Source organism: Pipistrellus kuhlii, unplaced genomic scaffold, assembly GCF_014108245.1.
Source record: "Pipistrellus kuhlii isolate mPipKuh1 unplaced genomic scaffold, mPipKuh1.p scaffold_m20_p_1, whole genome shotgun sequence".
Lineage (NCBI taxonomy): Eukaryota > Metazoa > Chordata > Mammalia > Chiroptera > Vespertilionidae > Pipistrellus > Pipistrellus kuhlii.
In genome coordinates this window covers 7,931,834-7,956,584 of record NW_023425404.1, presented here as the reverse complement: position 1 = coordinate 7,956,584, position 24,751 = coordinate 7,931,834, and the positions used below count along the sequence as shown (strand labels likewise).

The window sequence follows — 24,751 nt, the reverse complement described above, 5'->3', positions numbered from 1 at the left end:
ATCAACACTGGTCTCTTGGCCCTACACATTACAAAGGGACACAGCAGTTCTCTTTTACTATTAGTCTGCAATGGTGGAGGGGAGGGGACTAGAAAAATATGGCAAACAGTGCCATTTAACTTTATATTCTAGGACCCAGACCCTGAAATGGGCATGGCAGTCCTGGCAGTATGTGGACTCTGGAGAGATCACATATATGCCATTCTCCTTGTATTACTGCCTTACACTGAGCTCCTGGATTCTGTGGGAAGCCAGGAAAGGAAGATATTGAGAACTGCTTCCTTTGCACACCTCCCTGGCATACATGTGAGAGGCCCAGTTCTGTTTCTGTCAGTTGCAATTTTCTGAAATAGTGGAAGGTACTTTCTGCCTTCCCCAGGGGCACTCAGCAGTGAATGAAAAAAATTGCCTTGAGGGAGATATTTATTCCTGAAGATTTTTCTTGGCCCTTGTGTATTTTTGATCCTGAAATGTGACCCTAGTGTTGGCAGTATTTCTGGGGTCACCTCCACAGCATGAAATGTAATGTAGCTGATGGAAGATCAGAAAACTGGAACCTGACTCATTTGATAAACCAGGTGGACTCATAAATGGTCATTATTGATAAAAGAATGACTTACTGGCTATTTAAAGACGGATATTTATTGTGCCCTGCAGTTTAATTAATTAATTAATTAATTAATTATTTTATTTATTTATTTATTATTTTCCTGAATGCACTTGAACATTCTATAGCAATATCTTCTGATTTATCACTTGTTTTTGTAATATTGAAGAAAAGCATAGACTGAGGTGATTGGCTGGGTAGCAACTTTGATAGTGATGGGTGTGCAGTTATTATCATTTGTAGTCATGCTGTTTTTGAAGCCACACTTTGCTTATCTTGGGGAGGTTTATAAATGTCACAAGGAATATGAAGAGAAAGCAACTACCAAATTGTGACAGGAAACTAACCTTTCTAATGTTGTTTTGTAATGTTCCATTTGCTAAAATCTTCATTTATTTTAATTGTATTTCTTGATGACAGTGGGGCCAACCCAATAGTTCTGAAGCTCTTGTCGCTGTGTTAACTTCAATAATGAGGGAAGGAAAGAGGAATTATGACTGACATTCATTGAGATCCCAAAGTATGCACAGCCACCTGTAATGGTTTCATACCTGTGTGTTCTTCTAAAATCCTCACAAAGCTTTAGAGGTAGTCTTTTCCTTCAACTACATCCCCACCCCCCCTTTTTTTTTTTTTCAAAGAGGGAGAGGGAGAAGGAGATAGAAACATCAATGACGAGAATCATTGATCATCTGCCTCCTGTATGGCCCCCTACTGAGGATTGAGTCTACAATCTGGGCATGTGCCCTGGCTTGGAATCAAACTGACCTCTTAGTTTATAGGTGTAAGCTAAACCACTGACCCATTTCTGCTGTGCAACACACATCAACACACACCTCGTTTATAGTAGGAAAATAAGAAATAAGTTAAAAAACCTGCCTAAGGTCATAGAGTTTTCAGAACCCCTGGCATTGTTGGAATCATGGTGTACTAAAACCTGTGTTTATTCTTCTGAACCAATTAACTTCTGCAGTAATCAGTGTCATATATAGTCAAACGATTGCATGGTTTCTTCTTTTGATCTCATTTATCTTCTGTTTGTATCTTATATAATTATTTATAAAGTGCTCAGATATTAATCATATCATCTCAATCTTATAATGGCCTTATGAAGTGTGTAAAGCTGGTATCCTGCCTGTATAGTATAGTATCAAGAAATGGGTCAGAAAAGTTAAGTAACCTGCCCAAGGTCAGTCAGGGTTGACTCTAAAGCCAATATTTTTCGCTCTTACATCTTCTCTTTTGTGGACACATGGACCATGAGAGTTTATTTTCATGACAGCTGAGCATGATGGATTCAAACCTGGTGACTATCTGGGTATTTGCCACAAGGCTTATAATGAACTGAGACAAAGCAGTTAGCCACAGAGTATAATGCCACTGTGGTTCCATGACAAACGACGAGGAGGTTGAAGTAATAAAATTTTATACCAGTGAAGAAACCACATCCGAGGTCTAGCACAGCCATGTTTACCACTACAGGAAACATGATGCAATGTTGGATTGGGGGTCTCTGTGGACATTGGCCACATGTGAGCATGTGAACAGGATTAGCTCTGAAACAGCAATTGCGGCAGCAAATGTGTGGAGCCTCAGATAAGGACCAAATATTTACTCTGGCAGAGATTAAATCTTTCCTTTCCCTGAAACTATTATGGATCTTGCAGAGAATCTTCACAAGAATATATCTACCTGATCAGTCAATTCACTGAGCCAGAACTGTACTTGGCCACTGCTGTGGCTGAAAAGCTGCAGAGGGCTGGTTTACTAGTAAAGCTCACCTCTCTTAATCTCAAACTGTTCTCATACAGATTAATTAGTGACTCAGAGGCGAGTTGAATCACTAGCAATCCTTGCCACCCATCCAGGATTTATACAGTGGTTTCTCATTGAAGAACAGTGATGCAATGAACAGCCCACTTGTATGGGATGGGCAGAGGAGTAATGGTGTCTGCAGTCATAGTTTCTTAACTCCTCCAGTCCATTTATTCTGCTAAACAGATTCTGACTCAGATTCCTATAGCTTTGGAATGAGGTTGACTAGGTACACACACACACACAACCTTAGCAAAGAACATTAATTGTTTAATAAAGAAAAAGCAAAAGAAGTTATATTGTCATTTCTGAATTCCTAGAGAATTAAGGAGTAAGAATAAAGTGGATCATAATATTATTAATTATGGGCATAAACTATGCAAAAATATCATCAGATACGTTTATCTATACATCATATTTTAATGCTAGATAATTTAGTGCTGAAGATGAAGAGGTGGAAATAAAACAGAACAACACTGAAAACATAATGTCACAACAAACAGGGATTTAAGAAATCACTCGTGAATGGAGTCACTACTTTGGCAGGCACCCAAATCACTTATCCAAGAGAACAGAACTTGGGAATTGCAGGCATAATTTTACATTGCGTGCTGTATGCTGGGTACAAAAGAAGCAATGATGTCCACCCTGTATCTCAGCATCTCTGCCTACTGAAAGCAGCCTGGGTTGATCAGCTTAGATTCCTACTTTCTAAGATCCAGATCCCTTGGTTGGGGCCAAGGTGTGTTCATTTACTAAAGGTTTGTTCATTTACCTTGGGAAGTTGAGGAAAGCTTGTCTTTAAAAAAAATATGTGAAGTGTACTAACTTTATAGAGTCCAGTGCCTAAAATCTCACCAGAAGTCATACTTTATCAACTTTAAGCACAGTAAGTGCTTAATAAACATTGCATTTATGCATTGAATGATTGAATAAACAAATGAATGAACCAAATTACTAAATCTGAGATTCAGCAAAATCTTTCTTACATGTTAGTTCATAGGAATTCTAGACGTCTTTTCCTATAACCTCCTCTTTCTTCTCTTACTTGCCCCTTCCTCCTCTTCCTTCTCCCTCTCACTTCCCCTTTTTTTCTCCTCCTATTTGACTTCTACTTTTTAAATTAAGAAACAGAGGATATGGGACTATGTGAACAAACACTGTGACTCAGTCTTGTAGAACATAGGAATTACAACAAAATTATACTATCAGTCAATGTCCAACCTATAGCCAATAAGCCAATAATTCGAACTATCCCTTTGCCTATTCCCCCTGGTGCCCTACATGACTTGATGCCTTTCCAAGATGTGGAGAGAGACTGATTCTGGTCACTAAGGTTACTTTCATTTTTTGTCTCAGTGGAATACTCATCCTAACACTTGATTGTAACTAATTATCAGAGGAGAACAGTAAGAATTTTAATTACACTATTACTTATCAATATTTCACTTCCCAGGAGATGGATGATACACACCTGTGCCTTTACCACCACCATCATCAGCACCATAATCATCCCCTCTATTGCCACAATGTTTTCCTTTTGGAATTTATTGTGTTTTCACCTGCAGAACTCTTTTTGGTATCAGAAGTATCTTCTGCTATGTAACATAAAGCTTTAGTACTGAATATCACATTCCTTTTTGGATTAACCTCAGGACTAGGGCTACAAGTGTGGGAAGGGTGACAACCATTTGACTCTAAAATCTCCAGCTCAGTGTCCCTGGACTCTACTGAGGACACATTTTCTGTTTAGACCTACAGAAAGGTATCTTTAGGAGTTGGTCCATAATGGTAGCTCCTCTTTCATTGATTTCTAGTGATTCAGCACCCCTCCTATAGCCTTGATTACCCAAAATGTACAAGGCTTACTTTCACTCTTTAATCCTCAATCTGAATCGTGAGGTGCTGTAGAGTCAAATGTCTTATTAGTATCTCCTAGAAAACAGGCCTAACTCACTATATAGAAATGAGCTTTGTTGTGTTACTGCACAGTTATTAGGTAGTTCTATGGTTCCAACTCTGATATCTGTTGAAGACTATCAAATGATGTAACCTATGCTGTGCAGTCTGTGAGAGCAATTTGGGTAGCTTGATGCTGTTGGTTTTATGTTTAGGATGAAAGCCTATGGAGAGATTGTTGACTTCATGCTGACACCTCCCTTTGAGTACCCACACATTTACTGTTAGTTGGTGGATCAACTTTAAAAAGAGAAAACCTTGTGGTTGGTAACAGCTATGCCTTTTGTGTTTCTCTCTTATAGGAACAGGGGAAAATTGGGGTTGTCTTCAATATCGGCACAGTTGACATCTCCATCAAAGAAGAGAGAACTCCAGTAAATGATGGTAAATACCATGTGGTGCGCTTCACCAGGAATGGAGGCAATGCCACACTTCAGGTCGACAATTGGCCGGTGAATGAACATTACCCCACAGGTACATGTTTTACTCTCAATGATAGTATTCCTTTTTGCTCTCCCCTTCTTTTAAATGGTAATTTTCTCATGACCATCACTAAGTCATAAAACACTAAATATTAAGTGTACATTTCTGGTTTTTGTATGAAAAAATAAGCTATTTCTTTAGGACTTAATCCAGTGTAGAGAGCTTCTGGAGACTTACTAATTATGCACTGAAAACTGTTTGTCAACCCAACTGGCTCATACCAAAACAATTATTTTAGGATTTCCAGAGCACTTCAAATGATGAGCAATGCCTTAGGGAAGGTATACCATCTTTATCATGAGCTTCTGTTGATCATCATGAAATAGTCAATTTGAGATCAGGGACTTTGTGGTATTATTCAGTTAGGTACACATGGCCAGAGATTGCAGAAAGACTGTGAAAGGAAGTTTACTAAACTTGAATAGATGAACAATAAGTCAGGGTAACAGAGAAAAACTAAGGATGGGATTTCATTCATTTGGTTGACTGCCAATTTTTTATTCACTAACACTAAGCTTACCTTGATATTCAGAGATTGGTCCCAGTAGGGGTTTTAATAGCAAACATTTTGGTATGGGAGGGAGAGGGGTTAATCATCTGTTTAAATTTTATACTCAAGGAGCATTTGCCAACAAACTCCAGAGCCAGATGGCTGAATCAAGGGCAGAGGGAGGGAAGGTTGCCTTCTTTAAAAGAGATCATTTAAATAATCCATTCATTTTCCCTCCCATCTCTCACTTCTCCCAGGAAAAGAGCTCTGATAATAAATGTTTCAGGAATGGAAAGGAAAATACTTTGGCTAAGGGCCTTTGCTCCACAATAGTATTATTACCTGGTGGATGCAAGAGAAGAGTACAGAATTCTGAACTTTCCATTAATGTAGCCACAATGCTATATCTGACTGTCAAACTTTTGCACTCTGAACTCCCATAAGTTCCTTGCTTTTATCCCCTCACTTCCTTCATAGTGAGATGTGCACAGAGATGAGAAAGCCAGAGGCACATTTTTTTTTTTTGGAAATATAAGAGCTATTTAGCTATTAATTGTGGCTCGAGAATTTTGAATGACCCAAAGACTGTGATTATGTTTTCACACCTAACTCAGCATTATTTTTTTAATGCCAATCAGGAGAAACTGTGCTACTGTGCTGCTGGGTTCTCCACCCGCCCCCCTGCCCAATAACCAGTCTTCCTATGTTTGATTTTAAAATTATGGGAACATCTATAAACAGCATACAAAAATCCCAAGTTATTGGAGCAGAAAGCCCCACCTGCCCTTTTATCTACCTTCTCAATCTCCATACAGTATCCAGCTCAGCCTTTGCTGGGAGTCTCTTATCATACATTTAGCACTTCTGAAATTAAGTCACAAAAAATGACCTTATGAGATTATCTTTGAGCCTTGGAAGAGAGCCAGAGGTGTTAACAGCCACTCTGAATTTTTATCATCATCCAAATTCACTAGACACCAATAGAACTGATTTTTAAATGCTTCTTGCTTAAACTCCATGGGGTGGGGGTTGCAGGGAAATCAAAATAGCTTGAGGTCTTAAAAGCTGTTTATTTGCTCATAGGAAAAATCGGTCTCTCTCCATGCATGTTATCATTGGCCCTGCCGATGCTGCTGTAGGGATTGCTATGTTTTTATTAGGAATTTCAAAGATTTCTAAATTGATATTAACCACTTGCCCTGAGCCAGTATACAATCTATGAGTTTGCTGCCAGCAATGAAAAGGCTCTTTGATGGTAATTTTAAAGCCACAGACATATAAGGAGACCAGTGACCCTTGCTGTGTGCCTACCTCTTTGTATCTTTAGTTCCAAATTACAGGTTGCTTCCTATGTTTTCAAAACAGAGAAAAAGCTTTATTTAATGATGTTGCTTCACACTGAAAACTATTATTACTAGTAGCTGTTGGTAATAGTTATTGACTAATAATAAGTATTATTGTAGGACATGATGCAGTATAGTTGTTATAAGTATGGGCTTTGGAGGCAACTGGCTGGAGTTGGGATGCTGGTGCTATTCCTTGGGAGTCTAAAACAGGCTGGATTAAGACCTGGAGATGCCCTAAACACTGAAATATTTGGTCCCTCTCTCCACATATAATTCAGAATACAAGAACACTAAACCCTAAGTGTGAGAATATCTAACAGGTCGGATTTTTCTCTGATGATCACCATAATGCTTTCAAAATATATCGGATTCTTTCTCTACACCTTCTAATTTTTACTCTGTTATTTTGGTTCCCTAAGTAAGTGCTTATTTTTCCTATTTTGCGATCCATTTCCAAATTTTTGGGACATTATTTAACCTCCAGAATAGTTCTTTCCTAGTCTATAAAATGTTAGTATTATTAATACTTACTTTCCATGATTAATGTGAAGATTAAATGAGTTGAATGAATTGTAAAATACTTAACATAATTCTGGGTCAAATAAGACCCTATTCAATAAATGTTAGCTATGAGGATTTCCAAACATTGGGTAGCATTTTTCTACTACTATATATTCACTTATACATGTTATTTTATTTTGACTATTAAGTTGGGTAGGACTTTTCAAATCTAAAAGGAGACTGAGAGAGAAACTGTCTCTCCTAAGATCACGGAGTGAACAAAGGACAGAAAGAAGACCAGATTCTCTTGATCTCAACTAGATAGATTCCCACTATTGCTCCACAGCAAACTGGGGGTATTTTGAAAACTGTTGTTAGAAGTGAGTAACATTCTTTTTGTGACATCTTAGGTTTATTCCTTTACTTAAAGCATCATATTACAAAAGTGTGTACCAATAACCACACATGCATAGTTATTCTGAGATGCAGAGTTGAAAATCCTCCTTTAAAAAGAGAAGTTCTTTTAGCTGTGCTAAAAGACTTATTTGTAACAAGTCTAAGCAAATCTGACAGCAATGGCAATGCACTTCCATGGGGCAACTGAAAGAATACTGAGTATTTGAAGGAGCTCTCACTTTACTCAGTTGCCTGCATTGAAACATTCTAGTTTCACACTCCACTCTTCCAAGCCTTCCTAGGAGTAGTTCACCTTTGAATTTGGGTACCTTACTTTCTCTCCTGCCTGCTTTTCTGTGAGACTAAAATTAACAAAATTGAAAGCATTGGTAGAGCAATCTAATCATGTTTAATTAATCTGTATTAAACCAGAAGAGCAAAATACACCCTCTATCCAGGAATTGAAGAACAAAGCCACCTGGACACAGCTTCTAGAAAAGTATTGCATTCTCCTTTATCTAAGCTATTCTATTTTATTGAGGGTAATAAGTAGAGAAACCACCAAGAGGAGTTCAACAGTGCTATTTGTTTCTTGAAATGTTTAAACAGTAAAGACATATTGGGTGGTTCCTATGGAATATTCACCCAAGTGTTTTTATTCTGAAGATATGTTCTCCACAGGTCCCTGTGAATGGGTCAACTCCAGAATCTTCTCATGGGCACTGATGAGATTTTATGTAGCTCTATTAAAACATCCCACTGTGAAATATTTATAAACTACCTGGGGGGAGGATCCAGATGGAAAAAGATTCTGTAGCATTGGAATCTTATATCCATCAATTCTGAGAGATAGAACACAAAAGCACCTTCTTTCTTTGAACCTGGAAATAGAAAGGCTAAGAAACAGGAGGTGGAAATAAAAGGAGAATCAGCCCCAAGCCAGCATCCAGACACTGACAAATGTTCTTTATAAAACCTCTGATTACTTTCTTGACACAATGCAATGGTGGGAAAGGGAAGGAAGGTGACAGGCGAGCTGAGCCTGAAAAATTAATTTTAGCCCCAGCTCTAGGCTCCCTGGGAGGCTGGGCTACCTGGGATGGTGAAAGATCCTCTCCCTCCACAGATGGGTGGCTGGTTGTGTTATCAGAGTTTTTAGAAACCTGAGCACCATGCAGTAAGGGGCTTTTAAAATCAGAGCCAAGACTCCTAGATAATGAAGACTGATAAGCATCTCTGACTTTCCATCTTTCTATCCAGATGGTATTCAGGAGAATAGGGTCTCCATTGTTGGTTTTGTTTTGTTTATCCTTCTTGATACTGCAGTCCACTTCAGATGTAGTGCTCTTGACTGGAATTTCCTTCCTGAGTCAATAAAATACCCACTGACGTTCTAAGCTAAAATCCCTCTTGACCACTCTGAACCTGAAAAGAATAGAGAATTGGCCCTCCTTCTAAGCCCTAGGTTAGATATATCCGTCTTTGTATTTGAGTGTATCAAATTCCACAACTCCTTGTATTTTGTTATAATATGTTTTTATTGATTTGAGAGAGAGAGGAAGGGAGAGAAATAGAGAGATAGAAACATAGATGAGAGAGAAACATTGATCAGCTGCCTCCCACATGTCCCCTACTGGGGATCGAGCCGGGAACCTGGGCATGTGCCCTGACCAGAAATCAAACTGTGACCTACTGATTTATGGGTTGAAACTTAACCACTGAGCAATACTGGCTGGGCAAAGCTTTGTCTTTATAAGTATTGTAATTGAAAACACTGTAGCTCAAAGTGCTTTCAAATGCTTTATTACACTTGAGCCTTACTCTATGCTATGAGAGAACTGGGTTTGCTATTATTATTACCACCATACCCATTTTAAGGTTACATCATTGAGGCTAAATATCACTCAACTTAAGGGGTAGAGCCAAGATTCCCATTCTGATGCTCAGATCAGACTACCTCAAATTTCTTGCTCATTTTTTCTATCTCTCAGAGTCATGCTTTGATTGATACTGACACTAGGCTTTAGATTTTTGTTTTGTTTTTGTTTTTCCATCAAAAGTATTCTCAATCAGAAGTCCCTTCCAGACCAGTTTAGTTGGGGTTTCTCAACCTTGGCAGACTTGACATTCTGTTCTGGGTATTTTCTTGCTGTGGCAGGATGTCCTGTGCACTGTAGGAAGTCTAGCAACATCATCAATTCCATCAACTACATGCCAGCAGAATCTTTCCAGTACCAAATGCCTATTGGGGGGCAAAATCATCCTCATTTGAGAATTACTGAGAGACTGTCTTTCATGTTTAACCACGTATTGTCCTTTTATGGTTTTGACAGTATACAAAAGGATAATAGAGATTTATTTGTCCACATGTAATCCTACATTATTGAGACTTTAAAGTAGGGGTGTCGAACTCATTCAGAGAAGGGGCCAAAATCTAAAATCCAGCCTAAATCGCGGGCCAAATGGTTTACTGAACAGTCATAAACTGTCATTGTGATGGAAATGCAGCGGAGTGCAGTGATGACAGCGCGGTGCGGGCCACATTGCAAGGCCTGGCGGGACGGATTTGGCCCGCGGGCCTTGTGTTTGACACATGTGCTTTAAAGGGTTAAAACAAGTCTACATACTTGACTCAATGCTAACAAGGTTTTCCTTCTCTTCTTTCTGCTGTTGGCTGCAAACACTTGAAGTCTTGCCAGATTTGAAGCCCGTATTAAAACAAGACCTGTCTACCTGCCCATTCATCCTTTCAGTTCAGTGTTACTTTCAGTTCAACAGGGGGAAAACATAGGTAGTGGAATAAGTACAATTACAAGCCAAGAGAAAAGTCACCATTGCACATGGTTTCCAAGACTGCAGAGATATAACAGCAGCTGGCGAGAGGTTACTTAATGAGTGTGTGTGAGCATTGCTAGGTACACATTTTAAAACCATCTTATAAATAAGTTCTTCCAACATTCTGTCACAAAACATGCCATTAATCAGTCATACCAGGGCATCCTAAATATTAGTACTGCCAGACAGTCATTCTTTCCAATTTGTCAGGAATGAATAAAAATTAACAAGTAGGTGAGTTTCTATTTCCAAGGGACTTTCACCTTGCTGGGGTTGAACATTGTTGTAAAAATGTTTTAAAAATATTTTCAATAGTGTGTGTGTGTGTGTGTGTGTGTGTGTGTGTTTGTGTGTGTGTGTGTGTGTGTGTGTGTGTGTGTGTGTGTGTGTGTGTTTAGCAGTATAGCAGTGACTGCAAATTATATTCTCCTGGTAACCTTTTTGTCTTTTCCAAGAATCAAACCAGCAACCTTTTGGTGCACAGGCTAATGCTCAATCAACTTAGCCACTGAGGTCAAGCATCTCCCAATAACTTTTAATAAACTGCGGGTACTCAGACACCAGTCCCATGTCACCTAATTTAAATGGTCTGGGATGTGATCCATAGATCAGAAATAGCAGCAGCAGCATCCAGGAGTTTATTAAAAATGCCGAATCTCTACCCTGTCCTGTGTAACTCAGTTTGTTGGGCATTGTCTTGTGCACTGCAAGAGTGCTAGTTAAATTATGGTCAGGTCACATGCCCAGGTTTTGGGCTTGATGCCCGGTAAGGGCGCATGCAGGGGCAGCTAATCAATGTTATACTCTCACATCAATGTTTCTCTCTCTCGCTCTCACTCTAAAAGTCAATAAAATATTTTAATAAAATGAATAATATCTGCCCACCCTAGACTTACTGAATCAGTCTGCATTTTAACAAGATACCCAGATGATTTGTGTGCACAGTAAATTTTAATAAACACAGGTACATGCATTAATATTTCTTAATATCCCATGGTGATCTCATATAAAGCTGGGTTTGAGAATCACTGATATTTAGAGAGTTAGCAATGTGTTTTTCTTCTTTTAGACTATGCTATTCAATATAGTAGCCACTAACCACATGTAGCCACCCTTTTAGAGTGGCTTATAAGACTGAGTCCCTAAAGGTTTATTTTTATTGTGCAGTTGGTATGCCCTAGGCACTGAGGGATCTAAATACATTTTCTCATTCAATTCTCAGGTCAGTTCTATGAAACTGGTGGCTGGTATTGTAGAGAGTAGAATAAAAATATGCCTTATCTTATTATCTTTTGCCTGTTTTGTATGATGTAAATTTTTATTTGCATCATTAATAAAATAACAGGCATTTGCCCTCATATATCTACTGAACTCATCTCATGTATTTTGTCATTGCACAATCACTGGGATAATACCTTCATTCCATTCATGGCCTGGTTGCCCCAGAGATGTGGAAAATAGCAAATGCTTCTGCTATCACTCAGCCAGCTCATCCAGATGGTGATGGCTGCCCTCTTTTGGACATTTACTACATACTCCCTGCTTCATGTACATTTTACTGAGCCTCGACCTAACCTTTGAGATCAATGTTAGTTTTATTCTCATATTACAGATTAGGAACAGTCCCAGAGATCTTACAGAATGAGCAGAAATGCTGAGATTCCAAGCCAAGACCACCTGGCTTGACAGCCTGGGTTTTAATTGCATGCTGCTCCTTCCATGGATACCCTTTGGTGCCCTGGAACACTGGCATACCCCAGAAATTCTGGTTTTAACCCAAATGTAGAAAATTTAGAATTTTTTCTCAAGTCAAATCTCTGATTTCTGCCTCATTAGAAGTTAGTACTTCCCTGAGCATTTATGATGTCTGCCTTTCTCCCCATCCACAGTTAGGCCTTTAGGGCCTTAAGTATCCTCTTTCCCAACATAATCCCATTTTATTTGGTAGCACCATATCTGAGCAGAAGAGAAGAGCTTATTAGATGGAAGTCTGTTTTATGGTCTTGCTTGGAGGAGGAAGAGTAATGAGGAGATGTTTAGTTTTATTTTATTTTTATTTGTTTTTTTATTTTTTATTTTACAAGGCAAACCTTTCCCTTCTGTGAATTCCCAGCCATGTGTAAATAACCTTGAATCTTATGAGTTAAATACATATGCTCTTTGACATGGTGGTTTTACGTCCTGATAAACCCACCATTACGTTGTAAATACCATAAGTAAAAAATGTATTTAGTGCAGTTAATCTATCAAACATCATAACTTAATCTGGGCTAAGTTAAATGTGCTCAGAACATTTGCATTAGCCCAGAGTTGGGCAAAATCATCTAACACAGTGAATACACTATAGAATACCAGTCATTTTCCCTCCTGACCAAGAGGCTGCCTGGGATCTGATGCTCACTGTTAATGCTCAGCATCACAAGAAAGTATCTTTTGCATATTATTAGCCTGGGAAAAGATCGAAATTCAAAGCTCAAACTGAGGTTTCTGTTGAGTGTATCACTTTCAGATTTTCATGAATTTGAAAAATCTTAAGTCAAACCATCTTAAACAAGACACCATCTATATAATCACTGCTATCAAATCTAGAGTCATTCTCTCTGATAGTGTCTCTCAGAAGCTGATGAGCTGCTAAAGGCAAAAACTGTAGTTCTCATCTGGTCAGTGTGGCTCACATTTGAGAATTGACCTATGAACTAGGAATCATGGTTTGATTCTCAGCCATGGAACATGTCTGGGTTGTGGGCTCAATCCCCAGAGTGGGGCATGCAAGAGGCAACCAACCAATGATTCTCTCTCTTTCCCTCTTCTTTATACTCTAAAATGGATAAAATATATTTTAAAAAAACTAAACTATAGGCCTCTTACTCATGCTAAAATTAAACATAATTGCCCAGAAGAGAAAAAACTATATCTTTTACCTTGAACAATATGGTCTTAAACTGTACAGGTCTACTTATACATGGGTGTCTTTTTTCTTTTTCAATCAATACTTTAAATGTATTTTTTTCTTCCTTATGATTTTGAAAATAATATTCTTCTTTCTAACTTACTTTATTATAAGAAAATGGTACATGATATATGTGACAAAATGTGTTAATTGGCTGTATGTTGTCAGTATGGATTTTGGTCAAATGTAAGCTATTTGTAGCTGAGTCAAAAGTTATACTACATGCACTTTGGACTATGTGGGGCTCAGCACCCTTAATCTCCCCACATTGTTCAATGGTTGACGTGTGTGTGTGTGTGTGTGTGTGTGTGTGTGTGTGTGTGACAGACAGACATCCTATAGAGGGTAAGAATATTTGGGAGAGAGGGAAAGGAAGTCCATCCACACATGACACCTGGACACAAGACACATGTTCCTGAAACATGACTCAAGGTTATTTATAAAGTTATTAAATAATACACAAAGGAGTTTGTTATAATGATGAAAATGTATGTTCGATAGCATGGTAGCAACTACAATGAGTGGTAAGATTATTAAGATCTTTGAATGCATAATAATCTGGCAACTCAGTATATATCCTATATAATAAAAGGCTAATATGCAAATTGTCCCCTTGACCAGGAGTTCCACCAACAGGTAGGCTGACCAACTGCCCATGTCCCCTCCACCTGTCCAGGCTGACTGGACCCCACCCATGCACAAATTCATGCACTGGGCCTCTAATATATATTGTATATTGGCCAGATTATTATGATAGCATAATATTTATCCAGAATTGACTTGTGAACAGGGCAGTGCTTTTAATCTAGAGGGTTGTTGAGCAAAATAAAAATTTTTCTGGAAGCTTCTATGAGACTTTATACGATCCACAATTTTGTCTTGGTTCTGGTTTATGTTTTTCTCATCTTTAGTAGACCATCTTGTTTTTAAAGGAGAAGGGGGATTTTAATAAATTTAAAGGCTTGTGATAAATATTTATATAACCATAAGTTAAATATTTTACATATTATATCTAGTAGCCTCAGTGAAATAAGTAATGAGACATTTGAGGGTTATTTCTAGGTACTATTTAAGAAAACAGATGTTTAATTTCTATGAATAATGAGTATGTTTATATTAAGTCAAATCCATGGAATAAATGTTTTCAAGATTAGAAATACAAGGTAGGCACCTTTTATGTGATTTTTAAAAATTATACTCATTTGAGATAGTGTAACATAAAAATACTAATAATATCTCACTCTAGGTAAGGCCTCTGTAATTATACAAATTCTTTCTAAATAAAGCAGTCATCAATATTGCATAATGTCTAAGCTAGGCTAAGTGAATGGCAAGGTTTATTTTTTGCCCTTTTGTCACAAGAAGCTCCAGCTTAGGTAGCAAATAAAATAATTCTGTAATGCAGAATTTGTCTTTAGTTATGAAAATCTAGAATTATTATCCCAACTATAAAATACAGTTCCCCTATGCTGTCTCCCTCTTCCCACTGCCACTCCTGGAATTCAATGAACATCAAACATCCTAGTGCCCATGCAAGAGCATAGCTTTATTGATAGGAAAAGTTTTCAAGTCTTCAATTTAAGTTTTGCACAAGGTTGCAGGGTCCCTCTAGTTAGTTAAAATATAAAAAGCTCATTTTGCTTCTTGGAGAAAGGTGGTACCTAAATATCCAATAAAAATAATATATATCCACATACAGTATGCCATTTATAATTCTGTAAAGCACGGAGGATAATGAAAGGCGCTCTAAACTGTAAATCACTCAATCGATTGTAATCATATTGCAGCTCATCTCAAAGAGATAAAGCTTTCCACTGCTCTAAAATCCCAGTCAATACCCCAGCAGGCTGAAAGAGTGGGGAGGAGGGTCAGAGGAGCAAGGAGAGGGTGAGTCAAGGACAAAGAGGCACTGTTCATCTTCAGTTCCTGGGGTTCCTGTGCACTGGATTTGATTCTGAGTGTTGTTTCAGTTTGCTCCATGCAATGCACTTCTTTCCACGTATTACTTCTACAGCCTACACCAAATCCCTTTTGCTCTGTGTGGGCCTGGGTGGAGAGGTTTTCCAAATGCCTATGGTTGATATACAGTGCTGCATAAGAATATATAGGGACTAGTTGTGTACATGGAAAACAATTCAAGGCAAAAGCTAAAGGTTATATCCAAACAAATCATAGAAATTAATTGATAATGGGCCAGAAAAATAATTATATTGCATTTCCATAAAGCAGAAACATTTTAGAAATATTTTGACTAACTGCTGTTGCCTTTTATGCTTGAAAAAAATGTTACTAATTTCCCATCCCCATTAGTGAGGTATTTTGTTTTTTTGTTGTTGTTGTTTTGTTTTTTGGGGGGTGATCTCCTTATGCAATCATTCATTCAGCAAATATTTATTCAAACCTCCTTTACATGTGAATGCATGCTGGTGATGGGTAGGTGATGGAAAATAAAACACAGCCTCTGCTTTCAAGGGCTATATATTCTAGTGCAATGGGAATGCATGTACATCAACAAGATAGTTTTCATTCTTAAATGTTATTGTATTAACCACCAGACACTGCTCTGAGTTCTCATATTAAATCTTCCCAATTGCCCTAAGAGTTAGAGACTAATTTTATCATCATTTTACAAATGGGAATATGGAAATTTATAAGATTAATTTTCCCAGGGTAATACATATTACATGACCTCAACCCTGTATCTCTTAGAAGGCAATATTAATGCTCCATCCAGTGACCTATACTATATTATATCTATTGTTCCAAATAGTGCAAGAAGGTGCTTTTATTCAGGTGAGATCTGAGTTCAAAGTCACACACAAGTTAGAGCCTGAAATTGGGCTGTGACCTTAGGGCCCACTAGGCCAATGGTAACAAACTCAGCTCCCAACCTAGATATATACAACCATAAACTATAACTTGACAACTAGGGAACTATTGGATAGGCATTGTTCATACACTTGTTATTTTACCTAATGTAATTTTCCCTATGGTTTTAGGATAAAAGTATGTTAATGTCCCTGTTTTATAGGTGAATAAACCAAGGCTCAGGAAATCTGAGCAAGCATGTCGCAATCACTGGGCCAGAGAATGTGAATTCTGGGATTCTATACAGATTTAAAAGTTCCTATACTTTCCATGGTTTCCCAGGAGCAGTACAGTTTGCATTGTGTATATAGAGCTCACATTTGTAGGGTTGACAGATGTAAATTCACATTCAAATTTACTATTGTTCCCCACATCCCAATGCATGCAGCTCACGTTGTAATCATATTATTAACATTCACTAGAAATGTGCTTCTGCCCGATCATAATTGCCAGTCTCAATGTTTAATTAAACTAGATTTATTTTCATTTTAATCACATTATAGAGATGTGTTTTTCTCAGAGTTCAATGGTGAAATCTTCATTTCAAATGCCAACAAGAGTCTGAGATCTGTATATCCTGGAGAGGGAGATGAGGAAGTTATAGCATATCCTAGCAAAGAGGATTTTAGGGAAATAATATTATTAGATAATATATAACACTGGTACAGTACTCATTTTGTGCTGGGCTCATGAATTATCACATTGAATCTTTCTCATAGCATCCTAGAAAAAGGGATTCACTATTATTTCCATTTTAAAGATGAAAAAACTGAGTCTCAGAGGTGTTAAGTAACACAATCTCTGATATTATTCAACCAGTAGGTGATAGAGCCAACTTGAATTTAAATATACACACGGAGATCCCAATACCTTTATTTAGAGAAAACTTTTTTCCTAAAAAGCCAAATAATACATAGTATAGGATTTTCAAACAATAGGCCTTTCCTACAATTATTTAACTCTCTGTTGTAGTGCAAAAATGACCACAGGCAATACATAAATGAATGTGCATAACTATGTTCTAATAACATGATTTACAGAAATAAATGGTGAGGAGTTAGCTTTGTCCCTTGGTTTAGCTGGTGAACTCTTGATCTAGTTCACATATTTTGAATCCTATAGCTGTGTTTTTACTGCTCCACCAGCTTTACTTTATGAATTGTCTTATCTTTGCTTAGTATAAAGAGAGTAAGGTAATCTCTAGGTGGATGGGATAAATCCCAGAGACACAGGCAATAGTAGACTAACCTACACCCAGTGTTGAGGTTAGTTCAGGATAAAGAAATACATAAATGGCCCTAACTGGTTTGGCTCAGTGTATAGCGCATTGGCCTGTGGCCTGTGGACTGAAGGGTCCCAGTTTTGACTCTGGTCAAGGGCATGTACCTTGGTTGTGGGCATGTCCCCAGTGAGGGTTGTGCAGGAGGCAGCTGATTGATATTTCTCTCTCATTGATGTTTCTGGCTCTCTATCCATCTATCTTTTTCTCTGTAAAAAAAAATCAATAAAATATATTTTAAAAAGAGAAAAGATAAGAAATACACTTTCCTCATTGAATGCCAAAGACATAGATTCAATTCCATCTGTATTTATGTTATGACACACATTGCTTAGAGCAAGATTTGCAAATAACAAACAGAACACATTATTATTTCTCTAGTTCTGTTACTTCTACTTAGTAACTATAACTTGCAGCGACCCAAATTCATTTCTCTCCTCTCTCATTAGGGAAGTTAACATACTTTTTATTTCATGGGTTGTTATTAGCCCCTGCCTCAACTGCCCTAGCCTATTCTCTGCCCTTCTGCTTAGAGGTGCCAACTAACTTCTTAGAATTTATATTTCCTTCTACCTTCTCCCTAATGTCTATCTACTACTAGTAAGTCCCAGCGAACATCCTCTTCATTTTCTCAGCATTGGCTGCCCCTGACCTCTTGATGATCTGGTTGAGCTTCTGGTCCATTCCTATCATTGATCTGCCATTATTAGGGTATACTCTCCTTGGATGTGACTCATTCTCAGAGATTGAATTTCAGAGATTTTAGAATCTGTTGCCCTATTCATTAAAGAAATCAGAATCAGGTTTTGAGATTTTACAGATGTGTATATATACACAAACATTCACAAGTTTAAAATGCATATTTAAAAATTAAACTAAGGCACACTATATTTTATTTATAAAAATTAAGGGTACTTTCACATTTTATGCACCTCAATATTGGCTATAATAATGTTGTCAATCAAAAGGCAACATTTCTACCACCTGGATAAAAAGCATATAGTACCAGACTTGGCTCAAACAAAGTGGCCACAGTTTTGTTACACACACCTCGACTTTTCTTTATGAGTCAAAGTGCCTATATAGTATTTGCTCAATAAATGTTAAATAGTACAGCTATACTAATATTACTGGATACTTCTTCTGATTTCACTGTCTACATATACACAATGATAATATACACCAAGAAAAAGAGCATTGTGTCCACGTATTAAATACACATGCTTGTTTTAAAAGCAACAGGAAAATATCAAGTGTTTTATTATGAATAACTTCTAAGATTTTACTGAGACATTTTTCTTTCTTGAAACAAAACTGATTTTATTAAAATACTTTTATGTTGCAGAGGTGATTCTCTGGAGGTGTCAAATGATAGATTTCTCGGTGTACTTAGACAAAACGATAAAAGGGATGAAGGAGGACATTTAGGCATCAATGAAATTAGAAAAAAAACTAAACATAAATCTAACATAAATATAAGGAAAGTAAAAAATAAATCTAAACTCTCAGACAGGCACGGTTTAGAAATACTTCATTTTAAACCTATATAAAACCATGGTGAGATGCAGTTGCCAATAAAATCGGAATTTATATAAGTGAAGTACAAATTGAAATAGAACCAAATACTTTTAGAGTTTCAAAATGAATAGCTGGATCTCTTGCTGAATTTTCTGTGTGGTAAGGATGGAGCTGGACCTCCAGGAGAAGTAAGGAGGAAGGTAATAGGTGGAAACGAATATATTGTTCTCTGGGAGCAGTTGAGATCTCCTGGAGGAGATAAAGCAAGTGAAATATAATAGTCTTGCTTCATTTTGTAACTTTCTCCCACTATGACTGCAGAGAATTTTGATCTTCAAGTGGGTCCATAAAGGGAATTTTGAAATACTCTTAACAGATCTGTTCTTGAAATAAGTCAATTGAACTGAGTGAAGTACTATGCCAACATGTTGACTCACAGTCCTGACCAACCCAGATCCCAGACCTTTATAACAATTCTCTAATCTTATTTCCATTCTCAGTAGTTTTTCTTTTTCATTCTCAGTAGTTGTATTCAATTTATCTGCAACACTTGTTCCAAGCCTACATTCCTAATGGTCTGGTTGAAATGCAGTAGTAGTTACAGATATCTTTGAAGAACACATAGGCCAAAACATTGCTGAACTTTTTAGCCAGGGAATCCACATTCGGTGGCTGTATAATTATATAGCTGCATCATTCTGTCAAGTTACAATGGCTTTCGTTTTTTTCCGGTTAAATAGGACAATCAATACAAGTGTACTTTCTTTCTGTTTCTTCCGCCTTTGATTCCTTGATTTATGCCACTCTTCCCACCACAGCTGCATGAACACTCTTTTAACTATAGGGCTAGAGAGTCTGAGCAATAATTGGTGTACCTTCAAAACTTAGTGCCTTTTGGAAGTACAATTTCTGCTGAAATCACAATTGACACAGCCAACCTCTAGGGACAGAAGCAACCCTGGTGACTACATACCTTTGTTAACAGAAACAATTCAAGTGCTTCTCTAAAAGTATGTTAAGCATTGCCTGGCTGGTGTGGCTTATGTTTCCATCTCTGAATGTCCTTTCCTCTCTCTCTAAAAATAAAAAAAGTACTTAAAAATAAAATTATTTTAAGCATCCATCTCTGTAAGTCCCTGTTCTAGAAACTGAATAATAGGAATTGGATCATTATTTAATTATTAAAAATAAGAGAATACATAAACAGGAGGTGTTTTACTACTCACTATGTCTAGGTTTTACTTCTTTATTAAATTAAATGTATTGTAGTTACATTTGTTAATAATGTTATATAGGTTTCTTTTTTGAGTTGCACTCAAAAGTAGATTTTTGAAAAATAATCTTTGGACAGCATCCTTGCATTTTGGTTAGACGGGAAGTGTTAATTTCTATTTAGAAGCCTAAACACCTATAAAGATTCCAATGTGATTACATAAGCCACTATCCCTGATATCAGAAATGAAAATGTAAAACCAACAAAAGTACATGTTCTCCTCTCACTGACTCATTTCTTATCCTAATTACAGTGTGTATTTACTAAGGTTCTATAGTAAGTGCTTTTTGACAAGACAGCAATGTTGTATCAGTAGATATGGCATGATCTTGAGTAGGCAAAATTAGTCACTCAAAGGCCTTATTAAAATCTCGTGGATGATTATTGCAAAGATAAAAGTGGGTTTCTGAAAAGGTGAAATTCAAAGGAACATAGCAATTAGAATGGTGAAAATACTAGGTCATCTGGACCATTTTCTTGGGGTTGGTTTGGAAATTTCTACACAATGTGGACAAATCTAAATTGATTAGTATAATTTGAAATGTTTCAGGTGATAGAGTTTGCCTTTATTCTACCAAGAGAATAGATGTCTTATTTCTCCTCTTTGGCTTTTATCTAAAAAATTTTGTTCAACTCCATTATCATTAGCAATGCTATTTGAAATTATTCTGAATCATTTTTAAATCCTAGGTATTTATTTTTTATAGTTATATAAGAGCTGTTTCTTATAAGTTGTAAGCTTCTATGGATAATATGCAAAAGCATTGTTTCTTTAGAGATATTTCTCTGTACATTCAGAACATGCATATGCACATCCATGAGTAAATATTAAAATATTGTATTTGCCTAAGTACAGATAAATTATTTCTCAGGTAGCAAATATTTACTTTTAGATGATTAAGGCCTTATATTAAATAGCTCAAAGAAGAGTCATCAGCCTAGCTGGTTTTGTTTGTGGTTAGAGCATCAGCCTGAGGACAAAAGGGTCGTGAGTTTGGTTCCAGTCAATGGTATGGACCTTGTTTGCAGGTTCAACCCCTAGCCCCGGTCGAGGTGCATGTAAGAGGCAGCCAATCGATGTGTCTTTTTCACCTCTCTCTCTCTCTCTCTCTCTCTCTCTCTCTCTCTCTCTCTCTCTCTCTCTCTCTTTCTCTCTCTCTTTCTCTCTCTCAGCCTCCCTCTGTTTCACTCTCTAAAAAATCAATAGAAAAAATATCCTCTTGTGAGGATTAAAAAAAAGTCACTAATATTTTATTTATGATTCAAATCTTTAGCTGTCCAGAGATTATAAGAATCTTAGTAATCACTTAAACATCCCTAGCTAATAACTTAATAATTTGTTGGAGTCAAGGCACCTACCTCTGTTTGAGGTGATAATGTCATCAACTTTATGAATATTCTTGAGCACTTAAGATGGTGTCAGAGTTTTTGGTTTCATTGTATGCTGAGGAAAAGATTGTGGAAGGAGGATAGTGTAAAGCTATTTAAGAAACAAATTTTGCTTCTAAGGAGATGATAATTTCATATAAGATAAAAAATACACATGTCCACTATAATGAATATTCAGTGCAGACTAGTTGAGTCTAGGTAACAAGTAAATGTTTAAAATATGTGGATAATCATTAACCACTTTCTAAAAAGTGTTAAAATAAAACATATAATTCTGATCATCACATTTATATTATGAACTAATATCTGTGTCATGACATAAACCATGACATACTTCTAATTATTATTAACAAGTATGTGTCACTTGAGTTGTCATTCAAAACATTTAGTAATGTTAGTTAATTGTCTTTACTCTTTATTCAACCCTTTAGTACCTATATTCTGATAATGTTTGATGCTATTCTCTAGAGTCCAAATGCCATACACATAGTAAAATAATCCAATTCTGACACCAACTATGAAGTCCCAGGAAAATGAATTCTAAGCCAAGTAACTTTATACAGGTGTTGTTTTTTTTGTTTTGTTTATTTTGTTTTTGTTTTGTTTTTTCTAATATGTAAACTTTGTAAAGTGTTTAAAAGTCATTGCTTGCTTCTTAAAAGCCAAGGCTGTAAGATGGGGAAAGTTTTTGTCTGGTTTTGGTCTTCACCCCAGTGTTTTGCTTTGTTTTCATTGTTTTGTATTTGTAAGGAGTTTGTTGGAGAATACCCTTCTATACTGATCCTAGATAAGGCTATTCATGACCAGTGATTATTCATAACTACAACAATATAAAATGTTTGCTTTGGTTTTAGAAGATTGTGGTGAAGATGGGAGTAAAGAAAATTATCCTAGGTTCCCCATGGAATGATTTAAGAAATCCATTGATGGATTATTACTCAGCTATAAAAAAAGAAAAGAAAGAAATTTTACCATTTTCATCAGAATCAATAGAGGATATTGTGCAAAGTGAAATAAATCAGTCAGAGAAAGACAAATACCACATTACTTCACTTACATGTGGAATCTAAAGAACAATATAAATGAACAAACAAAACAGAAACAGACTCATAGATACAGAGAACAGACTGGTGGTTATCAGAGGGGAAAGAGATTGGGAAGTTGTGTAAAATAGTGAAGGGATTAAGAAGTACAAAAGGGAGTTACAAAATAGTCACAGGGATATAATCAATAATATTGTAATAAATATGTAGGTATCAATGGGTACTGGAAATATTGGGAAGACACTCTATAAAATATATGATTACCTAACCACTATGCTGTGCACCTGAAACTAATATAAATTAATATTGAATATTTTAAAATTTATCCATTGGTGGCATGAGAGTTACAGTCCCAGAACATCTCACCAACAAGCCCATCCCTCATTTTTTAAATATATTTTATTAATTTTTTACAGAGAGGAAGAGAGAGAGAGATAGATGGTTAAAAACATCGAAGAGAGAAACATCAATCACTGCCTCCTGCACCTCCCCCCCCCCCCAATGGGGATGTGCCTGCAACCAATGTATATGCCCTTGACTGGAATCAAACATTCAGTCCACAGGCCGATGCTCTATCCACTGAGCCAAACCAATTTTGGCCCCATCCCTCATTTGAATACTTATGGAAAGGGTGTAACAAGCTCCTGGGGCTCCTATTAGCTCCACTCCTTATCACTTATGGAGTCAACTCCCAACACTCTTTCTCTATTCCTTAGTTTAAGTATAAAACTGGGAATCCAAGAAATATGGATCCTTCTATAGTTTTCCTTCCCTGCCCCAACTCCCTCAGCCTTTACATATCCTTCTTATCTCAGGAGCTGGCTGTGTTATTGCATTGTCCCCCCACCCCACTTGCCTTGCATTTGATAATTCTCTCTTTAGAATGAGGAAGAAGGCCAGAGGAGCTCTCATATTCTTGTTGCCATAGTGAGACTTGAGGTCTTTATCACACAAGCTCCTTTGATTCCATAGAGAGAGATGGAGGACACCCCCTTTTCCTATTGGCCTTGATGGAAACCCTCAAACAGGGCACTTCATTTACCCAATCTCATCTTCCCCATCCTACTTGGATTTCCCCACTTCCTGGCTGTGTCATTTAATATGGGATGTATTGATATAACAAAGCACTCCAAAACTTTGTTATTTATTAACTCATATGTCCATGCATCACATGGTTATATATTTTTTTGTTCCAGCCTGGCTCAGATGGAGCTGGATAATCTGATGTTCACATGCCTGGGACTTCAGTTGAGCTGGCTGAGCTGGCTTGAATGGCTGGGGTTACTCTTCCTGTGGTCTCTAATCTTCCTGGAGCCTAGCCTGATCTTCTTCATGGGGTAGTCTCTGGATTCAACACCACACAAGGGCTGTTCAGACCTCTGCTCACATCTCACTTGCTAATACTCACTGTGCCAAACACAGTAAGGCAGAGCCAAACCAGAATCAAAGGGTGGAAAAACAGACTTAACCTATGATAGGAGTGACAACATCATACTGCAAAGGGGCATGGGGTTCAGAATGAGGGAAGAGCTATTTTGCAATTTTACACATTGACAGAGAACTTGGGAAATGCTTTGGCTGCTATGATTCTGTATCCCTCTTAAATTTTCTTCCTCTCAGACCTAAATTTAGGCCTCAGTCTGAAGTTGAAAGCTAATTATTCTCATTGAGATACTTCTTTTCTTTATGATATGACATATTAGAATAAATCTTAGCTCTTCCTGCCATATTACACAGGCACCTTTTTATTTTCACTTTTTTTTTCTAAGCATATCTTATTATTTTCCTTAAGTTGAATTATTTTTTAATTAAATTAAAATTAAAAATAATATATATTCCAGATGCTTTCAAATACTTTATCTGTATTTGTTTTGGGGTATTTGTGATGCATTGATGCTGTTTATAAATTATTATTTTATTTTATTTTATAAACTACTAGATGCCCAGTGCATAAAAGTTCATGCACTGGGGGTCCCTCAGCCCAGTCTGTATCCTCTCA

At 37.0% G+C, this 24,751-nt stretch overlaps 1 protein-coding gene across 19 annotated transcripts in view; it reads left to right on the top strand.

The window, feature by feature from the left end:
• NRXN3 (neurexin 3) overlaps positions 1-24,751 on the top strand; it is a 1,462,974-nt gene that overhangs the window by 1,274,388 nt on the left and 163,835 nt on the right. For all 19 annotated transcript variants that reach the window (XR_006740652.1, XR_006740674.1, XR_004986670.2 and 16 more), the window contains one exon: positions 4,684-4,855. Coding sequence is in view for 15 of the 19 variants with exons in the window: in XM_036430072.2 (XP_036285965.1) it covers positions 4,684-4,855 (172 nt within the window). In the remaining 4 variants the exon portion in view is untranslated. The remainder of the gene's footprint in view (positions 1-4,683; positions 4,856-24,751) is intronic.